We start from the raw sequence: 18076 nt of genomic DNA, 5'->3' as shown, positions 1-18076 counted from the left end.
GCGTCACGCGGAGCCGCCCGCGGGGAGCGGGGAGGCGAGCGGACGGAGCCAAGATGGCGGCGCCGGGGCTGGGCGGCCCTGAGGGGCCCTGAGGGGCCGCGAGTGGCCCCGGCGCTCGGCGGGGCTGGCACCGCCCGCAGGGGGGGCTCCGCCGCTCCCCCCGCCGCTCCTCGCGACGCTGCCGCCGCCGGAGCCTCCCCGGGGCCTGACCGGAGCCTCCCCGGGGGAGGAGCGCGGCCTTACCGGGGCCTGGCGCGGCCTTACCGGGGCTGAACCGCGGCCTTGCGGGGCTCGCCGGGGCCTTTAGGGGCCCAACCGGGGCTGCGCGGGGCCGTTTGGGGCCTTACCGGGGCTTGACCGGAGCCTTTTGGGGTCCAACCGGGCCTTACCGGGGCTGAGCCGGGACTGAACCGGCGCCTTTTGGGGCCTAACCGGGAGCTTTTAGAGTCCAACCGGGGCTCCCAGGGCGAACCGAGGCCTTTCAGGCCTCACCGGCCCCTTTTTGGGGTCTTACCGGAGCCTCCCGGGGCTTTACCGGGAGGAACCCGCCGACCTTCCCCCTTTATTTGGTAATTTTGGGTGAAAAAAACGCGACAAAAAAATCCGCGACAACATCCTCGCTTTCTTTCCGTTTGGTTTTGTATTTTTTCCTGTTTCCCAGCCGCGCTTTTCCCCGTTTTTCCCGGGATTTCGGGGCGGAAAATCCCGCGATTCCAGGCGCGGCATGAAATTCGGAGGATTTCTTCGCCCGAGTGAGGTTTTTTTGGTTTTTTCCTCGCGTTTTTTCCTTTGAAATCTCCCCGAAATCCGCGTGAAATTCGGGATATTCCTCCCCGGGGAATGCTGACCCTGAAACCAGCGATGACTTAAGGACAAACCTCGGACTTTTCCTCCGTCGATTATTCATTAGGAAGGAAAAAAAAAAGGGTTTTTTTTTGGAAAATTGGGTGTTTTCTGCCAGTGGAGCAGCGCGAGGACTGACAGCGATCCCCACCTCTGGAATTCCGGCCGCGAGAGGAACTTTGGGATTTTTTTTTTGGGGAATTTTATTTAAAAAAAAAACAATCAAGAAATAACAAAAAAACCCAACAAACCAAACCAAGCCCAGGGGATAGAAGATTCCTTCAAATCGCTCCAGCTCCGGGAGCCGAGCACGGCTGGGATTGCTCCTGCCTGAGGTGGGTTTGGGGTTTTTAGGGTTTTTTTGGGGATTTTTCCAGAGGTTTGGGATGGATCCAAAAGGTCCTGATGGATTTGGGGAGGTTTGGGGTGGAGCTGGAGAGTTTTAGGATGGATCCAGGGGGTTCTGATTGTTCCAGGGAAATTTGGGATGGATTTGGAGAGGTTTGGGATGAATTTAGGGAAGTTTGGGACGAATCTGGAGAGTCTCAGGATGGATCCAAGGAAGATTGGGAAGAATCCAGAGGGTTCTGATGGATCCAGGGAGGTTTGGGATGGATTTAGGGAGGCTTGGGATGGATCTGGAGAGGTTTGGGATGAATCTAGGCAAGCTTGGGAGGGATCCAGGGGAATTTGGGATGAACCTGGAGAGGTGTGGGATGGATCCAGAGGGTCCTGATTGTTCTAGGGAGGTTTGGGATGGATTTGGAGAGTTTTAGGATGGATCTGGAGGGTCCTGATTATTCCAGAGAAGTTTGGGATGAATCTGGGGAGGTTTGGGATGGATTTAGGGAGGTTTGGGATGAATCTGGAGAGTCTCAGGACTGATCCAAGGAAGATGGGGAAGAATCCAGAGGGTTCTGATGGATCCAGGGAGGTTTGGGATGGATTTAGGGAGGCTTGGGATGAATTTGGAGAGTCTCAGGATTGATCCAGAGGGTCCTGATTGTTCCAGGGAAGTTTGGGATGGATCTGAAGGGGTTCAGGATGGATCTGGGGAAGTTTGGGATGAACCTGGAGAGGTTTGGGATGGATTTGGAGAGGTTTGGGATGGATTTAGGGAAGTTTGGGATGAATCTGGGGAGGTTTGGGATGAATCTGGAGAGTCTCAGGATGGATCCAAGGAAGTTTGGGATTAATCCAGAGGGTTCTGATGGATTTAGGGAGGTTTGGGATGAACCTGGAGAGGTTTGGGATGAACCTGGAGAGGTTTGGGATGAACCTGGAGAGGTTTGGGATGGATCTGGGGAGGTTTGGGATGAATCTGGGTGGATCCAGGGAAGTTTGGGATGGATTTAGTGAGCCTTGGGATGGATCTGGAGAGGCTCAGAATGAATCCAGGGAAGTTTGGGATGAATCTGGAGAGGTTTGGGAGGAATTCAGGGAAGTTTGGGATGGATCTAGATGGATCTTGGGAAGTTTGGGATGGATTTGGAGAGTCTCAGGATGGATCCAGAGGGTCCTGATGGATCCAGGGAAGTTTGGGATGGACCTGGGAGGTTCAGGATGAACCTAAGGAAGCTTGGAAGGGATCTAGGGACGTTTGGGATGGATCTGGGGAGGTTTGGGATGCATCTGGAGAGTCTCAGGGTGGATCTAGAGGGTCCTGAGGGATCCAGGGAGGCTCAGGATTGATCCAGGGAAGTCCTGATGGATCCAGAGAAATTTGGGGTGGATTTAGGGAGGTTCAGGATGAATTTGGAGAGTCTCAGGATGGATCCAGAGGGTCCTGAGGGATCCAGGGAAGTTTGGGATGAACCTGGAGAGGTTTGGGATGGATTTAAGGAAGTTTGGGATGGATCTGGAGAGGTCAGGATGGATCCAGAGAGTCCTGATTGTTCCAGGGAAGTTTGGGATGAATCTAGGGAATCTTGGGAGGGATCCAGGGAAATTTGGGATGAACCTGGAGAGGTTTGGGATGCATCTGGAGAGTCTCAGGATGGATCCAGAGGGTCCTGAGGGATCCAGGGAGGTTCAGGATGGATCTGGGGAAATTTGGGATTGATCTGGGGAAGCTCAACATGGATCTTGGGAAGTGTGGGATGGATAATAGAGAGGCCCAGGATGGATCCAGAGGCTTCTTGTGGATCCAGAGAAGTTTGGGATGGATCTGGAGAGGTTTGAGAGGGATTCAGTGAGGTTTGGGATGAATTTGGAGAGTCTCAGGATGGATCCAGAGGATCCTGGTGGATCCAGGGAGGTTCAGGATGGATCTGAAGAGGTTCAGGATGGATCTAGGGAAGTTTGGGATGGATTTGGAGAGGCTCAGGATGGATCTGGAGGGTCCTGATGGATTCAGGGAAGTTTGGGATGAATCTGGGGAGGTTCTGGATGGATCCAGGGAGGCTCAAGATTGATCCAAGGAAGTTTGGGATGAATCCAGCAGGTCCTGATTGTTCCAGGGAAGTTTGGGATGATTCTGGGGAGGTTCAGGAGGGATTTGGGGAGGTTTGGGATGGATCTGGAAAGGCTCAGGATGGATCCAAGGAAGTTTGGGATGAATCTGGGGAGGTTTGGGATGGATTCAGGGAGGTTTGGGATGGATCTGGAGAATCTCAGGGCTGATCCAGAGGGTCCTGATGGATCCAGGGAAGTTTGGGAGGGATTCAGGGAGGTTTGGGATGGATCTGGAGAGGCTCAGGATGAATCTAGGGAAGCTTGGGAAGGATCCAGAGGCTCCTGATGGACCCAGGGAAGTTTGGGAGGGACCTGGAGAGGTTCAGGAGGGATTCAGGGAGGTTTGGGATGAATCTAAGGAAATTTGGGATTAATCTGGAAAGGCTCAGGATGGATCCAGGGAGGCTCAGGATTGTTCTGAGGAAGTCTGGGATGAATCCAGAGGGTCCTCATGGATCCAGGGAAATTTGGGATGAATCTGGAGAGGTTCAGGAGGGATCTAAGAAAGTTTGGGAAGAATCCAGAGGGTCCTGATGGATCCAGGGAGGATCGGTGTGGATTTGGAGAGGCTCAGGATGAACCCAGGGAAGTTTGGGATGGATTTAGGGAAGTTTGGGATGGATCCAGAGAAGTTTGGGATGAATCTGGGGAGGTTCAGGAGCATTCAGGGAGGTTTGGGATAAATCTGGAGGCTCTAGATGGATCCAGGGAAATTTGGGATGGATCTGGAGAGGCTCAGGATTGATCCAAGGAAGTCTGGGATGGACCCAGGGAAGGCTGAAAACGATCCAGGGAAATTTGGGAGGGATCTGGGGAAGTTCAGGAGGGATTCAGGGAGGTTTGGGATTGATCTGAAGAGGTCAGGATGGATCCATGGAAGTTTGGGATGAATCTGGGGAGGTCTGGGAGGGATCTAGGGAAGTTTGGGATGGATCTGGAGAGGCTCAGGATGAATCTAGGGAAGCTTGGGGTGGATCCAGGGAAATTTGGGATGAGTCTAGAGAGGTTCAGGATTGATCCAGAAGGTCCTGATGCATCCAAGGAGGTTCAGGATGCATCCAGGGAAATTTGGGATGGATCTGGGGAAGTTCAGGATGGATCTTGGGAGGCTCAGGATTGATCCAAGGAAGTTTGGGATTGATCCAGAGAGTCCTGATGGATCCAGGGAAGTTCAGGATGGATCTGGAAAAGTCTGGGATGGATCATGGAAAACTTGGGAAGAATCCAGAGGGTCCTGATGGATCCAGGGAGGTTCAGGGTGGATTTGGAGAGGTTCTGGATGGATTTGGGGAAGTTTGGGATGAATCTGGAGAGGTTCAGAATTGATCCAGAGGGTCCTGATGGCTCCCAAAGTTCGGGATTTAATCCATAGGAATTCCCTCCCTCCCTGCTCTATCCAATTATCCCTCCTGGCACTAATTATTCCCTCCTGGAAAAGTCACCACGGGTCAATCCCAGGCTCCTCTCACTGCTCTGGGAATGTTTTTTTTGGGAATTCCTTTGGAATTCGGGGCTGGAGTGACATTTGGGATCAACCAGGGAAAAATTGGAAACAAAGGATTGAATAGGAATAAAATTCCCATTTCCCAGCTGATTCCAGAGGCTCAGAATTCCCAAATTCCACCCCAAAGCAGCCCCTGGAAGAGCAGCTTTTCCATGTGCTGCTTTTCCTCAGGGAGATTTTGTCAGGAACTTCCTCCTCCTCCCTCCCCAGCCTTCCTTTTTTCCCAGAAATCCAATTTATCCCGACTGGGAATGACTCTGCTGGGATTCCAGGTGGATTTAGGAGGAGGAATTCCCCAAAAAATCCCTCTTCAAAGAGGAAAATCAGGGATTAATCCTGATTTTTGAGGGTTTTTTGGGAATTATTCCCATCCCTGTCATGCCTTGGGATCCTGGGAAAAACCAGGAATCCCAAGGCAGAATTCCCACTGGGAATTGGGATGGAAAAGTTCACCCAGAGATTCCCCCAAGTCCATTTTCCATGGAAAATTCACCTAAAAATTGGGATTTGGGCTTTTTCTCCCCACCCAGGCTGGGATTTTCCGGGATAATGTGGAATTTCGGGCAGGTTTGGCCTGAATTTGGTGGGAAAAATCCCAGATATCCCTGAGGATCCCATGGGGATGAGCTCCAGGAAGCTCCAGAACTCGTTTTTCCCGTTCTCCCAAAATTATTTGAATGCTGCTGGAATTCTCTTCCCGGCAGAGCCTCAGCAGTTGGGTGGGATGGGATTTTCTGAGGGATTTTGGGATTTTTGGATTTCCTCCACAGCTGGAATTCCCTGCTTGGGAGGGAATTTAACAGTTCTTTTAATTTTTAACGTTATTTTAAATTATTTTAAATTCATTTAAAATTAATTTTTAACAGAATTTTGGGAAGTTTTATCCCAAAATTTCCTCTTTCCAGGGATCAGCACTTCCACAAAACCTCATTTTTCCCAGATTTCTCTGGATTTTCAGGCAGAATGACACCAAATTCCTGCTTTTTTTAATTTCCATGGGAGGAAAACAATCCAGCATCATTGCAAAGTGATTGGTGCTGAAGAATCCAAGGATTTTCCCCCAATTTTTGCCTTGGATTGACTCAATTTAATCCCCAAATGTGGGGAAAAAAGGAGATTTTTCAAGAAAAATCCCTAAAAAATCAGGATGACAGCTTCCCAATCCCGTTTTTCCCACCTGGAGGTGATGCCAGGTTGTTTTTTCCAGGGATTTTCTGGGAATTGGGGATGGGTGGGAATTGCTGCTGTTATCTCAGTGTTTTCCCTTTATTTTGGGTCCAGGGAAAGGGCAGGGGGTGGATCCTGATGGAAAATCTCAGGGATTAGGGTCAGGATCCCATTGGATTCCACTGGAAAACCACAGGGATTGGGGTCAGGATCCTATTGGAAAACTTCAGGGATTTGGGTTGGGATCCCACTGGAAACCTCAGGGATTTGGGTTTGGATCCCAATAGATCCTACTGGGAAATCCCAGGGATTGGGATTCTGATGGAAATCTCAGGGATTTGGGTTGGGATCCCACTGGAAACCCACAGGGTTTGGGGTTGGGATCCTATTGGATCCTGTTGGGAAATCTCAGGGATTGGGGTTGGGATTCTGCTGGAAACCCACAGGGATTGGGGTTGGGATCCTGATGGATCCTGCTGGAAAACTGCAGGGATTGGGGTTGGGATGGAGTGGAAGAGCACAGAGATTGGGGTTGGAATTCTGCTGGAAACCCACAGGGATTTGGGTTGGGATTTTGCTGGAAAACAACAGAGATTGGGGTTGGGATTCTGCTGGATTTTGCTGGAAAACAACAGAGATTGGGGTTGGGATCTGACTGGGAAACCACAGGGATTGGGGTTGGGATCCCATTGGATCCTTCCTGGAAAACCACAGGGATTGGAGTTGGGATTTTCCTGGAAATTTCAGGGATTGGGGTCAGGATTTTCCCAGAAACCCACAGGTTTGGGGTTGGGATCCTGATGGATCCTGATGGGAAATCTCAGGGATTGGGGTTGGGATTTACTGGAAGAGCACAGGGATTGGGGTCAGGATCTCATTGGGCTCCACTGGCAAACCGCTGGGATTAGGGTCAGGATTGCACTGGAAACCCACAGGGATGGGGTCAGGATCCCATTGGGTTCAGTTGGCAAACCCACAGGGATTGGGGTTGGGATCCTACAGGATCCTTCGTGGAAACCCACAGGGATTGGGGTTAGGATTCTGAGTGGATCCCGTTGGAAACCCACAGGATTGGGGTTGGCTGAAGGAGCACAGCGAGCAGGGCCTGACCCCATGTCCCACTGACCCCATATCTCACTGACCCCATGTCCCACTGACCCCATGTCCCACTGACCCCATATCTGTGTGTCCCCAGGTGCCCATGGCGGGCCAGAAATGCAGTGACAATGACAAGGCCGTGTCCCTCCCCAGTCCCTGACCCCATGTCTCACTGACCCCACATCCATTGTCCCCATTGTCCCCAGGTGCCCATGGCGGGCTGGAAGCGCAGAGGTGACAATGACAGGGCCGTGTCACCAATCCCTGACCCCATATCCATTGTCCCCAGGTGCCCATGGCAGGCCGCAATCACAGAGGCGACAATGACAGGGCTGTGTCCCCAGTCCTTGACCCCATATCCCATTGTCCCCATTGTCCCCAGATGCCCATGGCTGGCTGCAAGAGCAGCAGTGACAGTGACAGGGCTGTGTCACCAATCCCTGACCCCATATCTGTCCCCAGGTGCCCATGGCTGGCCTGAAGCACAGAGGTGACAATGACAGGGCTGTGTCCCCAGTCCCTGACCCCATATCTCACTGACCCCATATCCATTGTCCCCATTGTCCCCAGGTGCCCATGGCGGGCCGCAAGCGCAGAGGTGACAGTGACAGGACAGTTCCTGACCCCATGTCCATTGTCCCCATTGTCCCCAGGTGCCCATAGCAGGCTGCAAGCGTGGCAGTGACAATGACAGCACCATGTCCCCAGTCTCTGACCCCATATCTATCCCCAGGTGTCCATGGCTGGCCGCAAGCGCGGTGACAGTGACAGCACCATGTCCCCAATCTCTGACCCCATATCTGTCCCCAGGTGCCCATGGCTGGCCGCAAGCACAGCAGTGACAGTGACAGGAACCATGTCCCACTCCAGTCCCTAACCCCATGTCCCCCTTGTCCCCAGGTGCCCATGGCAGGCCGCAAGCGCGGCGCCGCTGGCCCGGCCGCTGGCCCCGGTGGCCCCGGTAGCCCCGGCGGCGCGGTGCCGTGGCCGGAGGAGCGCGGCGAGCGCGAGCAGGGGCTGTACTCGCTGCACCGCATGTTCGACATCGTGGGCGCGCAGCTGACCCACCGCGACGTCCGCGTGCTGTCCTTCCTGTTCGTGGACGTGCTGGACGAGGCCGAGCGCGGCCGCATCCGCTCCGGCCGCGACTTCCTGCTGGCCCTGGAGCGGCAGGGCCGCTGCGACGAGAGCAACCTGCGGCAGCTGCTGCAGCTGCTGCGCATCATCACCCGCCACGACCTGCTGCCCTACGTCAGCCTCAAGAGGAGGCGGCCCGGTGAGTGTCTGTCGCGATATATCGTGATACAGGGAGTTACTATTGCGATATATGGGGTCACTGGGGTGACATCATCACCCGCCACGACCTGCTGCCCTACGGCAGCCTCAAGAGGAGGTGGCCTGGTGAGTGTCTGGTGCGATATATCGTGATACGGGGAGTTATTATCGTGATATGGGAAGTCATTATTGCGATATATGGGGTGACATCATCACCTGCCACGACCTGCTGCTCTACGTCAGCCTCAAGAGGAGGCGGCCCGGTGAGTCCAGTCGCGATATATCGCGATATGGGGAGTCGTTATCGTGCTATATGGGGGTGGTATTGTGATATATGGAGTCACATCATCACCCGCCATGACCTGCTGCCCTATGTCAGCCTGGAAAGGAGAAGGCCAGGTGAGTGTCTGTCACGATATATCGCGATATGGGGGGTCGTTGTTGTGATATGGGGTAATTGTCACATACTGCAGTATATGGGGTCACTGGGGTGACATGGTGACATCATCACCCACCACGACCTGCTGCCCTGTGTCAGTCTCGAGTGGAGGCAGCCAGGTGAGTGTCTGTCATGATATATCGCGATATGGGGGGGGCTGGGGGAGTGCCAGGGTCACTGTTGCAATGGGGGGATCACTGTCGCGATAGGCTGCCCTATATTGCGATAAGCTGCTCTATGTCGCGATAGGCTGCCCTACAATATCGCGATAGGCTGCCCTGTACTGTCGCGATAGCAGCCCCATCCCGAACGCTTGGGTTTGGGATCCCCAGAGGATTGTTCCCATGATGTTCCCGTGACATCCCGATGACATTCCGGTGCCATCCTGATGACATTTCTGTGACATTCCTGGTGCCATCCCAGTGCCATTCCCAATGACATTCTGGTGCCATCCCGATGACATTCTGGTGCCATCCTGATGACATCATGGTGCTGTTCCCGTGCCATCCCAGTGCCATCCCAGTGCCATTCCTGTGACATTCCCTGTGACATCCCGCTGCCATCCCGATGACATTCCTGGTGGCATCCCAATACCTTCCCAATGACATTCCAATGACATCCCAGTACCATCCCAGTGCCATCCCAATGACATTCCTGGTGCCATCCCCATGACATTCCGCTGACATCCCGATGACATTGCCAGTGCCATCCCAATGACAACCTGGTGCCATTCCTGTGACATCCCGGTGCCATCCCGGTGACATTGCCGCTGTCCCCGCAGTGTGCCCGGACCTGGTGGACAAGTACCTGGAGGAGACGTCCATTCGCTATGTCACCCCCCGAGCGCCTGGGGGGACCCCGCCCGGCCTGGGCCACCCCCACAAATCAGGTATGGGGTCACCATTGTCCCCTTGGGGTCACCATCCTCCCTTTGGGGTCACCGTCCGCCCTTTGGGGTCACCATCCCCTCTTTGGGGTCATCATCCTCCCTTTGGGGGTCATCATCATCCTTTAGGGTCACCAGCCCGGCTTTGGGGTCATCATCCTCCCTTTGAGGTTGTCATCATCCTTTGGGGTCATCATCCCCTCTTTGGGGTCATCACTATCCCCTCTTTAGGGTCACCAATCCGCCTTTGGGGTCATCATCCTCCCTTTGGGGTCACCAATCCTTTGGGGTCATCACTATCCCCTCTTGGGGTCACCAATCCCCCTTTGGGATTGTTGCCATTCCCTCTTTGGGGTCGTCACCCCCCCTTTAGGGTCATCATCCTCCTTTTGGGATCATCCCCCCTTTTGGGGTCATCACCCCCCCAGCAATCCCTGTGCTTTCCCCTGGGGTGGGATTTGGAGTCTCTGGTGGGATTTGGGGTTCCCTATCAGATTTGAGGTCCTTGACCCCATTGTTTCCCCCTTCCCCAGTGCCTGCTCCCCACACGTTCCCTGTGCTGCCCCTGGGGGGAATTGGGGTGTCCCTGGATGGATTTGGGGTCTCTAGGGCAGGATTTGAGCTCTCTAGGGTGGGATTTAGTGTCCCTAACCTCACTGTCCCTCCTATCCCAGTGCCTGCCCCCCAGCCGTCACTGTGCTGCCCCCTGGGGTGGGATTTGGGGTCTGTAGGGTGGGATTGACCCCATTTATCCCCTGTACCCCAGTGCCTGCCCCCCAGCCGTCACTGTGGTGCCCCATGGGGTGGGATTTGGGATCTCTAGGGTGGGATTTGGGGTCTGTAGGGTGGGATTGACCCCATTTTTCCCCCTATACCCCAGTGCCTGCCCCCCAGCCGTCACTGTGCTGCCCCCCGGGTGGGATTTGGGATCTCTAGGGTGGGATTGACCCCATTTTTCCCCCATTTGGCAGTGCCTGCCCCCCAGCCGTCGCTGTGCTGCCCCAGGGGGTGGGATTTGGGGTCTGTAGGGTGGGATTTAGGGTCTCTAACCCCATTTTTTCCCCCATTTGGCAGTGCCTGCCCCCCAGCCGTCGCTGTGCTGCCCCCCCGCGCCCCCGCTGGCCCCCAAGCGGCAGGGCAGAGCCAGGAGCCTGCTGGGCAACCAGCGGAAACGCAGGAAGTCAGCGACCCCCGACCCGAAAGAGAAACAGACCTGCGGTGAGGGAATGGGGGATCGGGATTGGGGCTGGGAATGGGATTGGGAATGGGATTGGGAATGGGAATGGATCCTAAAGAGAAACAGACCTGCGGTGAGGGAATGTGGGATTGGGGTCGGGAATGGGGGATTGGGAATGGGAATGGGATTGGGGGATCGGGAATGGGATTGGATCCTAAAGAGAAACAGACCTGCAGTGAGAGCAGGATCGGGATTGGGAATGGGGGATTGGGGTTGGGATTGGGGGGATTGAGAATGGGATTGGGATTGGATCCTAAAGAGAAACAGACCTGCGGTAGGATTGGGATTGGGAACAGGATTGGGAACGGGAACGGGATTGGGAATGGGATTGGATCCTAAAAAGAAACAGACCTGCGGTGAGAGTGGGGTCGGGATTGGGATTGGGGTTGGGGGATTGGGAATGGGATTGGGGGATTGGGATTGGGAATGGGAATGGATCCTAAAGAGAAACAGACCCTTGGTGAGGGAATGGGGGATTGGGGTTGGGAATGGGGGATTGGGGAATGGGATTGGGAATGGGAACAGGAATGTGAGATTGGGAATGGGAATGGATCCTAAAGAGGAACAGACCTGCGGTGAGGGAATGTGGGATTGGGGTTGGGAATGGGGGATTGGGGAATGGGATTGGAATGGGAACAGGAATGTGAGATTGGGAATGGGAATGGATCCTAAAGAGGAACAGACCTGCGGTGAGACTGGGGTTGGGAATGGGATTGGGATTGGGAATGGACAGTAAAGAGAAAGAGACCTGTGGTGAGATTGGGATCGGGATGGGGATTGGGAATGGGAACGGGAATGGATCCTAAAGAGAAACAGACCTGCGGGGGGATTGGGATGGGGATTGGGAATGGGAATGTGGGATTGGGAATGGGAATGGATCCGAAAGAGAAACAGACCCTTGGTGAGGGAATGGGGGATTGGGGTTGGGATTGGGATTGGGAATGGGAATGGGAATATGGGATTGGGAACAGGAATGGACCCTAAAGAGAAACAGACCTGCAGTGAGACTGGGATCGGGATTGGGATTGGGGGATTGGGAATGGGATTGGGATTGGATCCTAAAGAGAAATAGACCTGTGGTGAGACTGGGATGGGGATTGGGATTGGGAACAGGAATGGATCCTAAAGGGAAACAGACCTGCAGTGAGGAAATATGGGAACGGGACTGGGGGATTGGGAATGGGGAACAGGATTGGGAATGGGAATGGATCCTAAAGAGAAAGAGACCTGTGGTGAGAGAGTGGGGGATTGGGATTGGAATTGGGATTGGGATTAGATCCTAAAGAGAAACAGACCCACGGTGAGGGAATGGGGGATTGGGGTTGGGGGATTGGGGAATGTTATTGGGAACAGGAATGGATCCTAAAGAGAAACAGACTTGAGGTGAGTTTGGGATTGGGACTGGGGAATGGGATTGGGTCCTAAAGAGAAACAGACCTGCGGTGGGATTGGGATTGGAAATGGGATTGGGATTGGGGGATTGGGGAATGGGATTGGGAATGGATTTTAGAGAAACAGTCCTGCAGTGAGACACTGGGAAATTGGGAATGGGAACAGGAATGGGATTGGGAATGGACCCGATTTCCCCTATTCCCCAGACATCTGGCTGCACATGCACTGCACAACCACCCCTAAAACCCCCTAAATCCCCAGATTTCCCCCATTCCCCAGACAACCAGCTTGCACATGCACCCCACAACCACCCCATAAATCCCCAAAACCCCCTAAATTCCCATTTTCCCCACACACCAAGCTGTGCCTGCCATTCCCACCCTCATCCCCCAATCCCAACCACCCCAAAACCCCCAAAACCCCTTAAATCCCCTTATTTTGCCATTCCCTAGACATCCAGCTGTGCCTGCCTTTCCCACCCTCATCCCCCAATTCCAACCATCCCAAATCCTCTAAATCCCCCCAAAACCCCTAAATCCCACACATCCACCTGCACATGTGCCCCACACCCTTCCCCCATCCCAACCACCCCAAACCCCCAAACCCCCCTAAAAATTCCCTTATTTCCCCATTCCCCAGACATCCAGCTGCACGTGCACTCCACAACCACCCCAAAAAACCCTAAAATCCCCCTAAATCCCCTTTTTTACTCTCATTCCCCACACATCCAGCTATGCCTGCCTTTCCCACCCTCCTCCCCCAATCCCAACCACCCCAAAAACCCCTAAAATCCCCCTAAATCCCCTTTTCCCCCACACATCCACCTGCACATGTGCCCCACACCGTTCTCCCCAATCCCAACCACCCCAAAACACTCCTAAAACCCCGAAATCCCCAAATTTCCCCATTCCCCAGACATCCGGCTGCACGTGCTCCCCACAACCACCCCAAAAACCCCCAAAACCCCTAAATCCCCTTATTTCTCCATTCCCCAGACATCTGGCTATGCCTGCCTTTCCTACTGTCCTCCCTAATCCCAACCACCCCAAATCCCCTAAACCCCCCTAAAAATCCCCCATTCCCAGACATCCGGCTGCATGTGCACCCCACAACCACCCCAAAACCCCCAAAACCCCTAAAAATCCCCTTTCTCCCTTCCTTCCCCAGACATCCAGCTGCGCATGCACCCCACAAGCACCCCTAAAACCCCCAAAACCCCTAAATCCCCAATCCCCCATTTTCCAGACATCCAGCTGCACGTGCACCGCACAACCCACCCAAAAACCCCTAAAAATCCCCCTAAATCCCCTTTTTCCCCATTCCCCAGACATCCACCTGCACATGCACCCCAAAAACTCCCCAAAACCCCCTAAATCCCTTTTCCCCACACATCCAGCTGTGCCTGCCTTTCCCACCCTTCTCCCCCAATCCCAACCACCCCAAAACCCCCAAAACCCCCTAAATCCCCCCCAATCCCCCATTTTCCAGACATCCAGCTGTGCATGCTCCCCACAACCACCCCAAAACCCTCCTAAATCTCCAAATTTCCCCATTCCCCAGACATCCACCTGCACGCACCCCACAACCACCCCAAAACCCCCAAAACCCCTAAAACCCCTTTCTCCCCCATTTTCCACACATCCACCTGCACATGCACCCCACAACCACCCCAAAACCCCTAAATCCCCAAATTCCCCCATTTTCCAGACATCCAGCTGCGCCTGCCTTTCCCACCCTCATCCCCCAATCCCAACCACCCCAAATCCCCTAAACCCCTAAAAATCCCCTTTTCCCCCATTACCCAGACATCCGGCTGCATGTGCACCCCACAATCAACCCAAAAACCCCTAAAAACCCCCTAAATCCCCAAATTTCCCCATTCCCCAGACAACCAGCCACACATGCACCCCACAACCACCCCAAAACCCCCCTAAATCCCCCAATCCCCCCCTTTTCCAGACATCCGGCTGCGCGTCCGCGCCGAGTACTGCCAGCACGACTCGGCGCTGCACGGCAACGTCTTCTCCAACAAGCAGGACCCTCTGGAGCGGCAGTTCGAGCGCTTCAACCAGGCCAACACCATCCTGAAATCCCGTGACCTGGGCTCCATCATCTGCGACATCAAGTTCTCGGAGCTCACCTACCTCGACGCCTTCTGGAGGGATTACATCAACGGCTCGCTGCTCGAGGCGCTCAAGGGCGTCTTCATCACGGACTCGCTCAAACAGGCCGTGGGCCACGAGGCCATCAAGCTGCTGGTCAACGTGGACGAGGAGGATTACGAGTTGGGCCGCCAGAAACTCCTCAGGAACTTGATGCTCCACACGGCTCCTTGAGGGATTTGGGGGTTTTTTCCCTGATTTTTCCTCAATTTTTCCCGGTTTTCGCGGTTTTTCCAGCTTGGTCCGGAGGGGTGTTGGAGCTGAGGTGTGGATGGAGGGGTTGGAGGTGTGGGGTGAGCTGGGATTTGGAGGGTTTTTGGGGTTCCTGCTGGGTTCTCCTTGTGGTTTGTTTTTTTTTCCATGGGTTTTTTCCCTCCTCCTGTTTTCCCTGCTCCTGGTTTTTCTTTTGTATCCATTAAAAACGGCAGAAAAAAGGCAAAAATCCTATTGATGGACATGAGAGGTGCTCTGGGATTTGGGGATTGGAGGTGTGGGAAGCGTTGGGAAAATGGAATATTCCAGAATTCCTCACTTTTCCCTGTCAGTTCCTCCTTCTTGTATTTTTCATGATTTTTCCCATTTTCTGTTCTTTTGTATGCATTAAAAACGGCAGAAAAAAGGCAAAAATCCCATTGATGAACCAGAAAGGCACAGTGGGATTTGGGAATTTGAGGTTTGGGAAGCTCTGGAAAAATGGAATATTCCAGAATTCCTCACTTTTCCCTGTCAGTTCCTCATTCTCCTTATGTTTTCCATAATTTTTCTCTCTTTTTCCCCCATTTTCTGTTCTTTTTTATCCATTAAAAACGGCAGAAAAAAGGAAAAAATCCTCTTGATGGACATGAGAGGTGCTCTGGGATTTGGGGATTGGAGGTGTGAAAAACTCTGGAAAAATGGAATATTCCAGAATTCCTCACTTTTCCCTGTTAATTCTTCAATCTCCATGTATTTTCCATGACTTTTTCCCATTCTCTGTTCTTTTGTATCCATTAAAAATGGCAGAAAAAAAGGCAAAAATCCCATTGATGGACATGAGGTAGATAGTGAGATTTGGGGATTGGAGGTGTAAAAAACTCTGGAAAAATGGAAAATTCCAGAATTCCTCACTTTTCCCTGTCAGTTCCTCATTCTCCTTGTATTTTCCATGATTTTTCCCATTTTCTGTTCTTTTGTATTCATTAAAAACGGCAGAAAAAAAGGCAAAAATCCCATTAATGAACCAGAAAGGCACATTGGGATTTGGGAATTTGAGGTTTGGGAAGCTGTGGAAAAATGGAATATTCCAGAATTCCTCACTTTTCCCTGTCAGTTCCTCATTCTCCTTATGTTTTCCATAATTTTTCTCTTTTTCCCCATTTTCTGTTCTTTTGTATCCATTAAAAACGGCAGAAAAAAGGAAAAAATCCTATTGATGGACATGAGAGGTGCTCTGGGATTTGGGGACTGGAGGTGTGAAAAACTCTGGAAAAATGGAATATTCCAGAATTCCTCACTTTTCCCTGTCAATTCCTCATTCTCCTTGTATTTTTCATGATTTTTCCCATTTTCTGTTTTTTTGTATTCATTAAAAACAGCAGAAAAAAGGCAAAAATCCCATTAATGAACCAGAAAGGCACATTGGGATTTGGGGATTGGAGATGTGAAAAACTCTGGAAAAATGGAATATTCCAAAATTCCTCACTTTTCCCTATAAATTCTTCCTTCTCCTTGTGTTTTCTGTTTTTTCTCACTTTTTCCCATTTTCTGTTATTTTCTATCCATTAAAAATTGCGACAAAAAGGCAAAAATCCCATTGATAAACGTGAGAGGCACAGTGGGATTTGGGAATTTGAGGTTTGGGAAGTGTTGGGAAAATGGAATATTCCAGAATTCCTCACTTTTCCCTGTCAATTCCTCCTCCTCCTCGTGTTTTCCATGATTTTTCCCTTTTTTCCCCATTTTATTTTCTTTTCCATCCATTAAAAATAACAGAAAAGGTGAAAATCCCATTGTGCAGCTTGCTGGGATTTGAGGTGTGGAAAATTCCAGAATTCCTCATTTTTCTCTGTCAATTCCTCCTTTTCCTTGTGTTTTCCATGGTTTTTTCCCTCTTTTATATCCATTAAAAACAACGATGAAAACAAACGGTGATTTCCCCCCAAAATTCCCTTTTTCTTTGCCAAAATCCTCATTTCCCCCCAAAAAAATTCCCATTTCCTCCACAATGCAACAGGGATTTGATTTTTTCCCATTTTCCCTGTTTTTCTCCCCATTCCCACCCAGCATTTGGGGGTTCAGGGTTTTCCCCAATCCTTCACCACAAACTCCTCCACACTTTGGGGTCATTTCCTGGGATTTTTGTATTTTTCAGATTTTATTAAAAGGAAATTCCTCCCCCCAGGACCCCCAAAAAAGGGGAAATTCCCCCCAAAAAGGGGAAATTCCCCAAAAAAAAGGGGAAATTCCCCAAAAAAAAGGGGAAATTCCCCAAAAAAGGGGTGGGGAGCCCTGAGCTTTTGGGGAGAAAAGCACTGATTTGGGGGAAATTAAGGTAAAATCTGGATTTTAGGGTGCTGATGTCACCTCCAGGCGACCTCCAAAATTGGGGGAAACCCCAAAAAAAGGAGGGAACCCCAAAAGGAGGGGGTGGGAAATGTGCTGTTCCATTTTGGGGCCAAAAGTGCTGATTTGGTGCAAATTTGGGATGATTTGGGGCTGAGCTGATGCAGATTCAGAACTGATTTGGGGCAGTTTTAGGGCAAGTTTGGGACTGAATTTAATGGAGATTTGGGGCTGAATTTGGGGGAGATTTGGGGGAAATTTGGGGCTGGATTGATGCAATTTTGGGGCTGATTTGGGACTGAATTTAATGGAGATTTGGGGCTGAATTAGCACAGATTGAGAGCTGATTTGGGGATGATTTGGGCTCATTTTGGGGCTGATGTGGGGCAGTTTTGGGGCTGATTTAGGGCAGTTTTGGGGCTGATTTGGGGCAGTTTTGGGGCTGATTTAGGGCTAAATTGATGCACATTTGGGGAAGATTTGGGGCAGTTTTGGGGCTGAATTGATGCAGATTTGGGACTGATTTTGAACCCCCAAACATAGAGCAGGGGGGACACCTCGTGCTGTTTCCCTTTGGGGACAAAAAGGGCAAAATCAGGACTGATTTGGTGCAAATTCAGGGCAGATTTGGGGCTGATTTGGGATTGATTTGGGATTGATTTGGTGTTGATTTGGTGCAGATTTGGGATTGATTTGGGGTTGATTTGGTGCTGATTTGGTGCAGATTTGGGATTGATTTAGTACAGATTTGGGGTTGATTTGGGGCTGAATTGGTGCAGATTTGGGGTTCATTTGGAGCAGATTTGGGATTGATTTAGTACAGATTTGGGGCTGATTTGGTGCAAACTATGTGCAGATTTGGGGCCGATTTGGAGCAGATTCAGAGTAGATTTGGGGCAGTTTTGGGGCTGAATTGGTGCAGATTTGGGGTTGATTTGGGGCTGAACTGTGTGCAAATTTGGGGTTCATTCGGAGCAGATTCAGTGCAGCTTTAGGACCCCAAAAAAGAGCATGGGGGACACCTCGTGCTGCTTCCCTTTGGGGACAAAAAGGGACATTTGGGGTGGATTTGGGGTGA

At 51.9% G+C, this 18076-nt stretch overlaps 1 protein-coding gene across 3 annotated transcripts; it reads left to right on the top strand.

Moving 5' to 3' along the window:
* Positions 1-16581, top strand: DEDD (death effector domain containing). Of its 3 annotated transcripts, none has more exons than XM_085047723.1 (5): positions 1-1178; positions 7967-8342; positions 9562-9669; positions 10741-10884; positions 14255-16292. In XM_085047723.1, the coding sequence occupies exons 2-5, from the start codon at positions 7973-7975 to the stop codon at positions 14629-14631; spliced, it is 999 nt and encodes a 332-aa protein (XP_084903849.1). In that variant the 5' UTR covers positions 1-1178; positions 7967-7972; the 3' UTR covers positions 14632-16292. The 3 variants fall into 3 exon arrangements, 2 of the variants coding, with proteins under 2 accessions (XP_084903849.1, XP_084903848.1); XR_014848847.1 differs by lacking the exon at positions 1-1178 and having other exon boundaries at positions 7948-8342; positions 14255-15077; positions 15468-16581; XM_085047722.1 differs by lacking the exon at positions 1-1178 and having other exon boundaries at positions 7948-8342.
* Positions 16582-18076: the final 1495 nt, after the last annotated feature.

This window comes from Lichenostomus cassidix, unplaced genomic scaffold (assembly GCF_008360975.1).
Source record: "Lichenostomus cassidix isolate B80296 unplaced genomic scaffold, HeHo_3.0 HiC_scaffold_851, whole genome shotgun sequence".
Lineage (NCBI taxonomy): Eukaryota > Metazoa > Chordata > Aves > Passeriformes > Meliphagidae > Lichenostomus > Lichenostomus cassidix.
The sequence above is the reverse complement of the archived record's forward strand: the minus strand, read 5'-3'. Positions and strand labels throughout refer to the sequence as shown.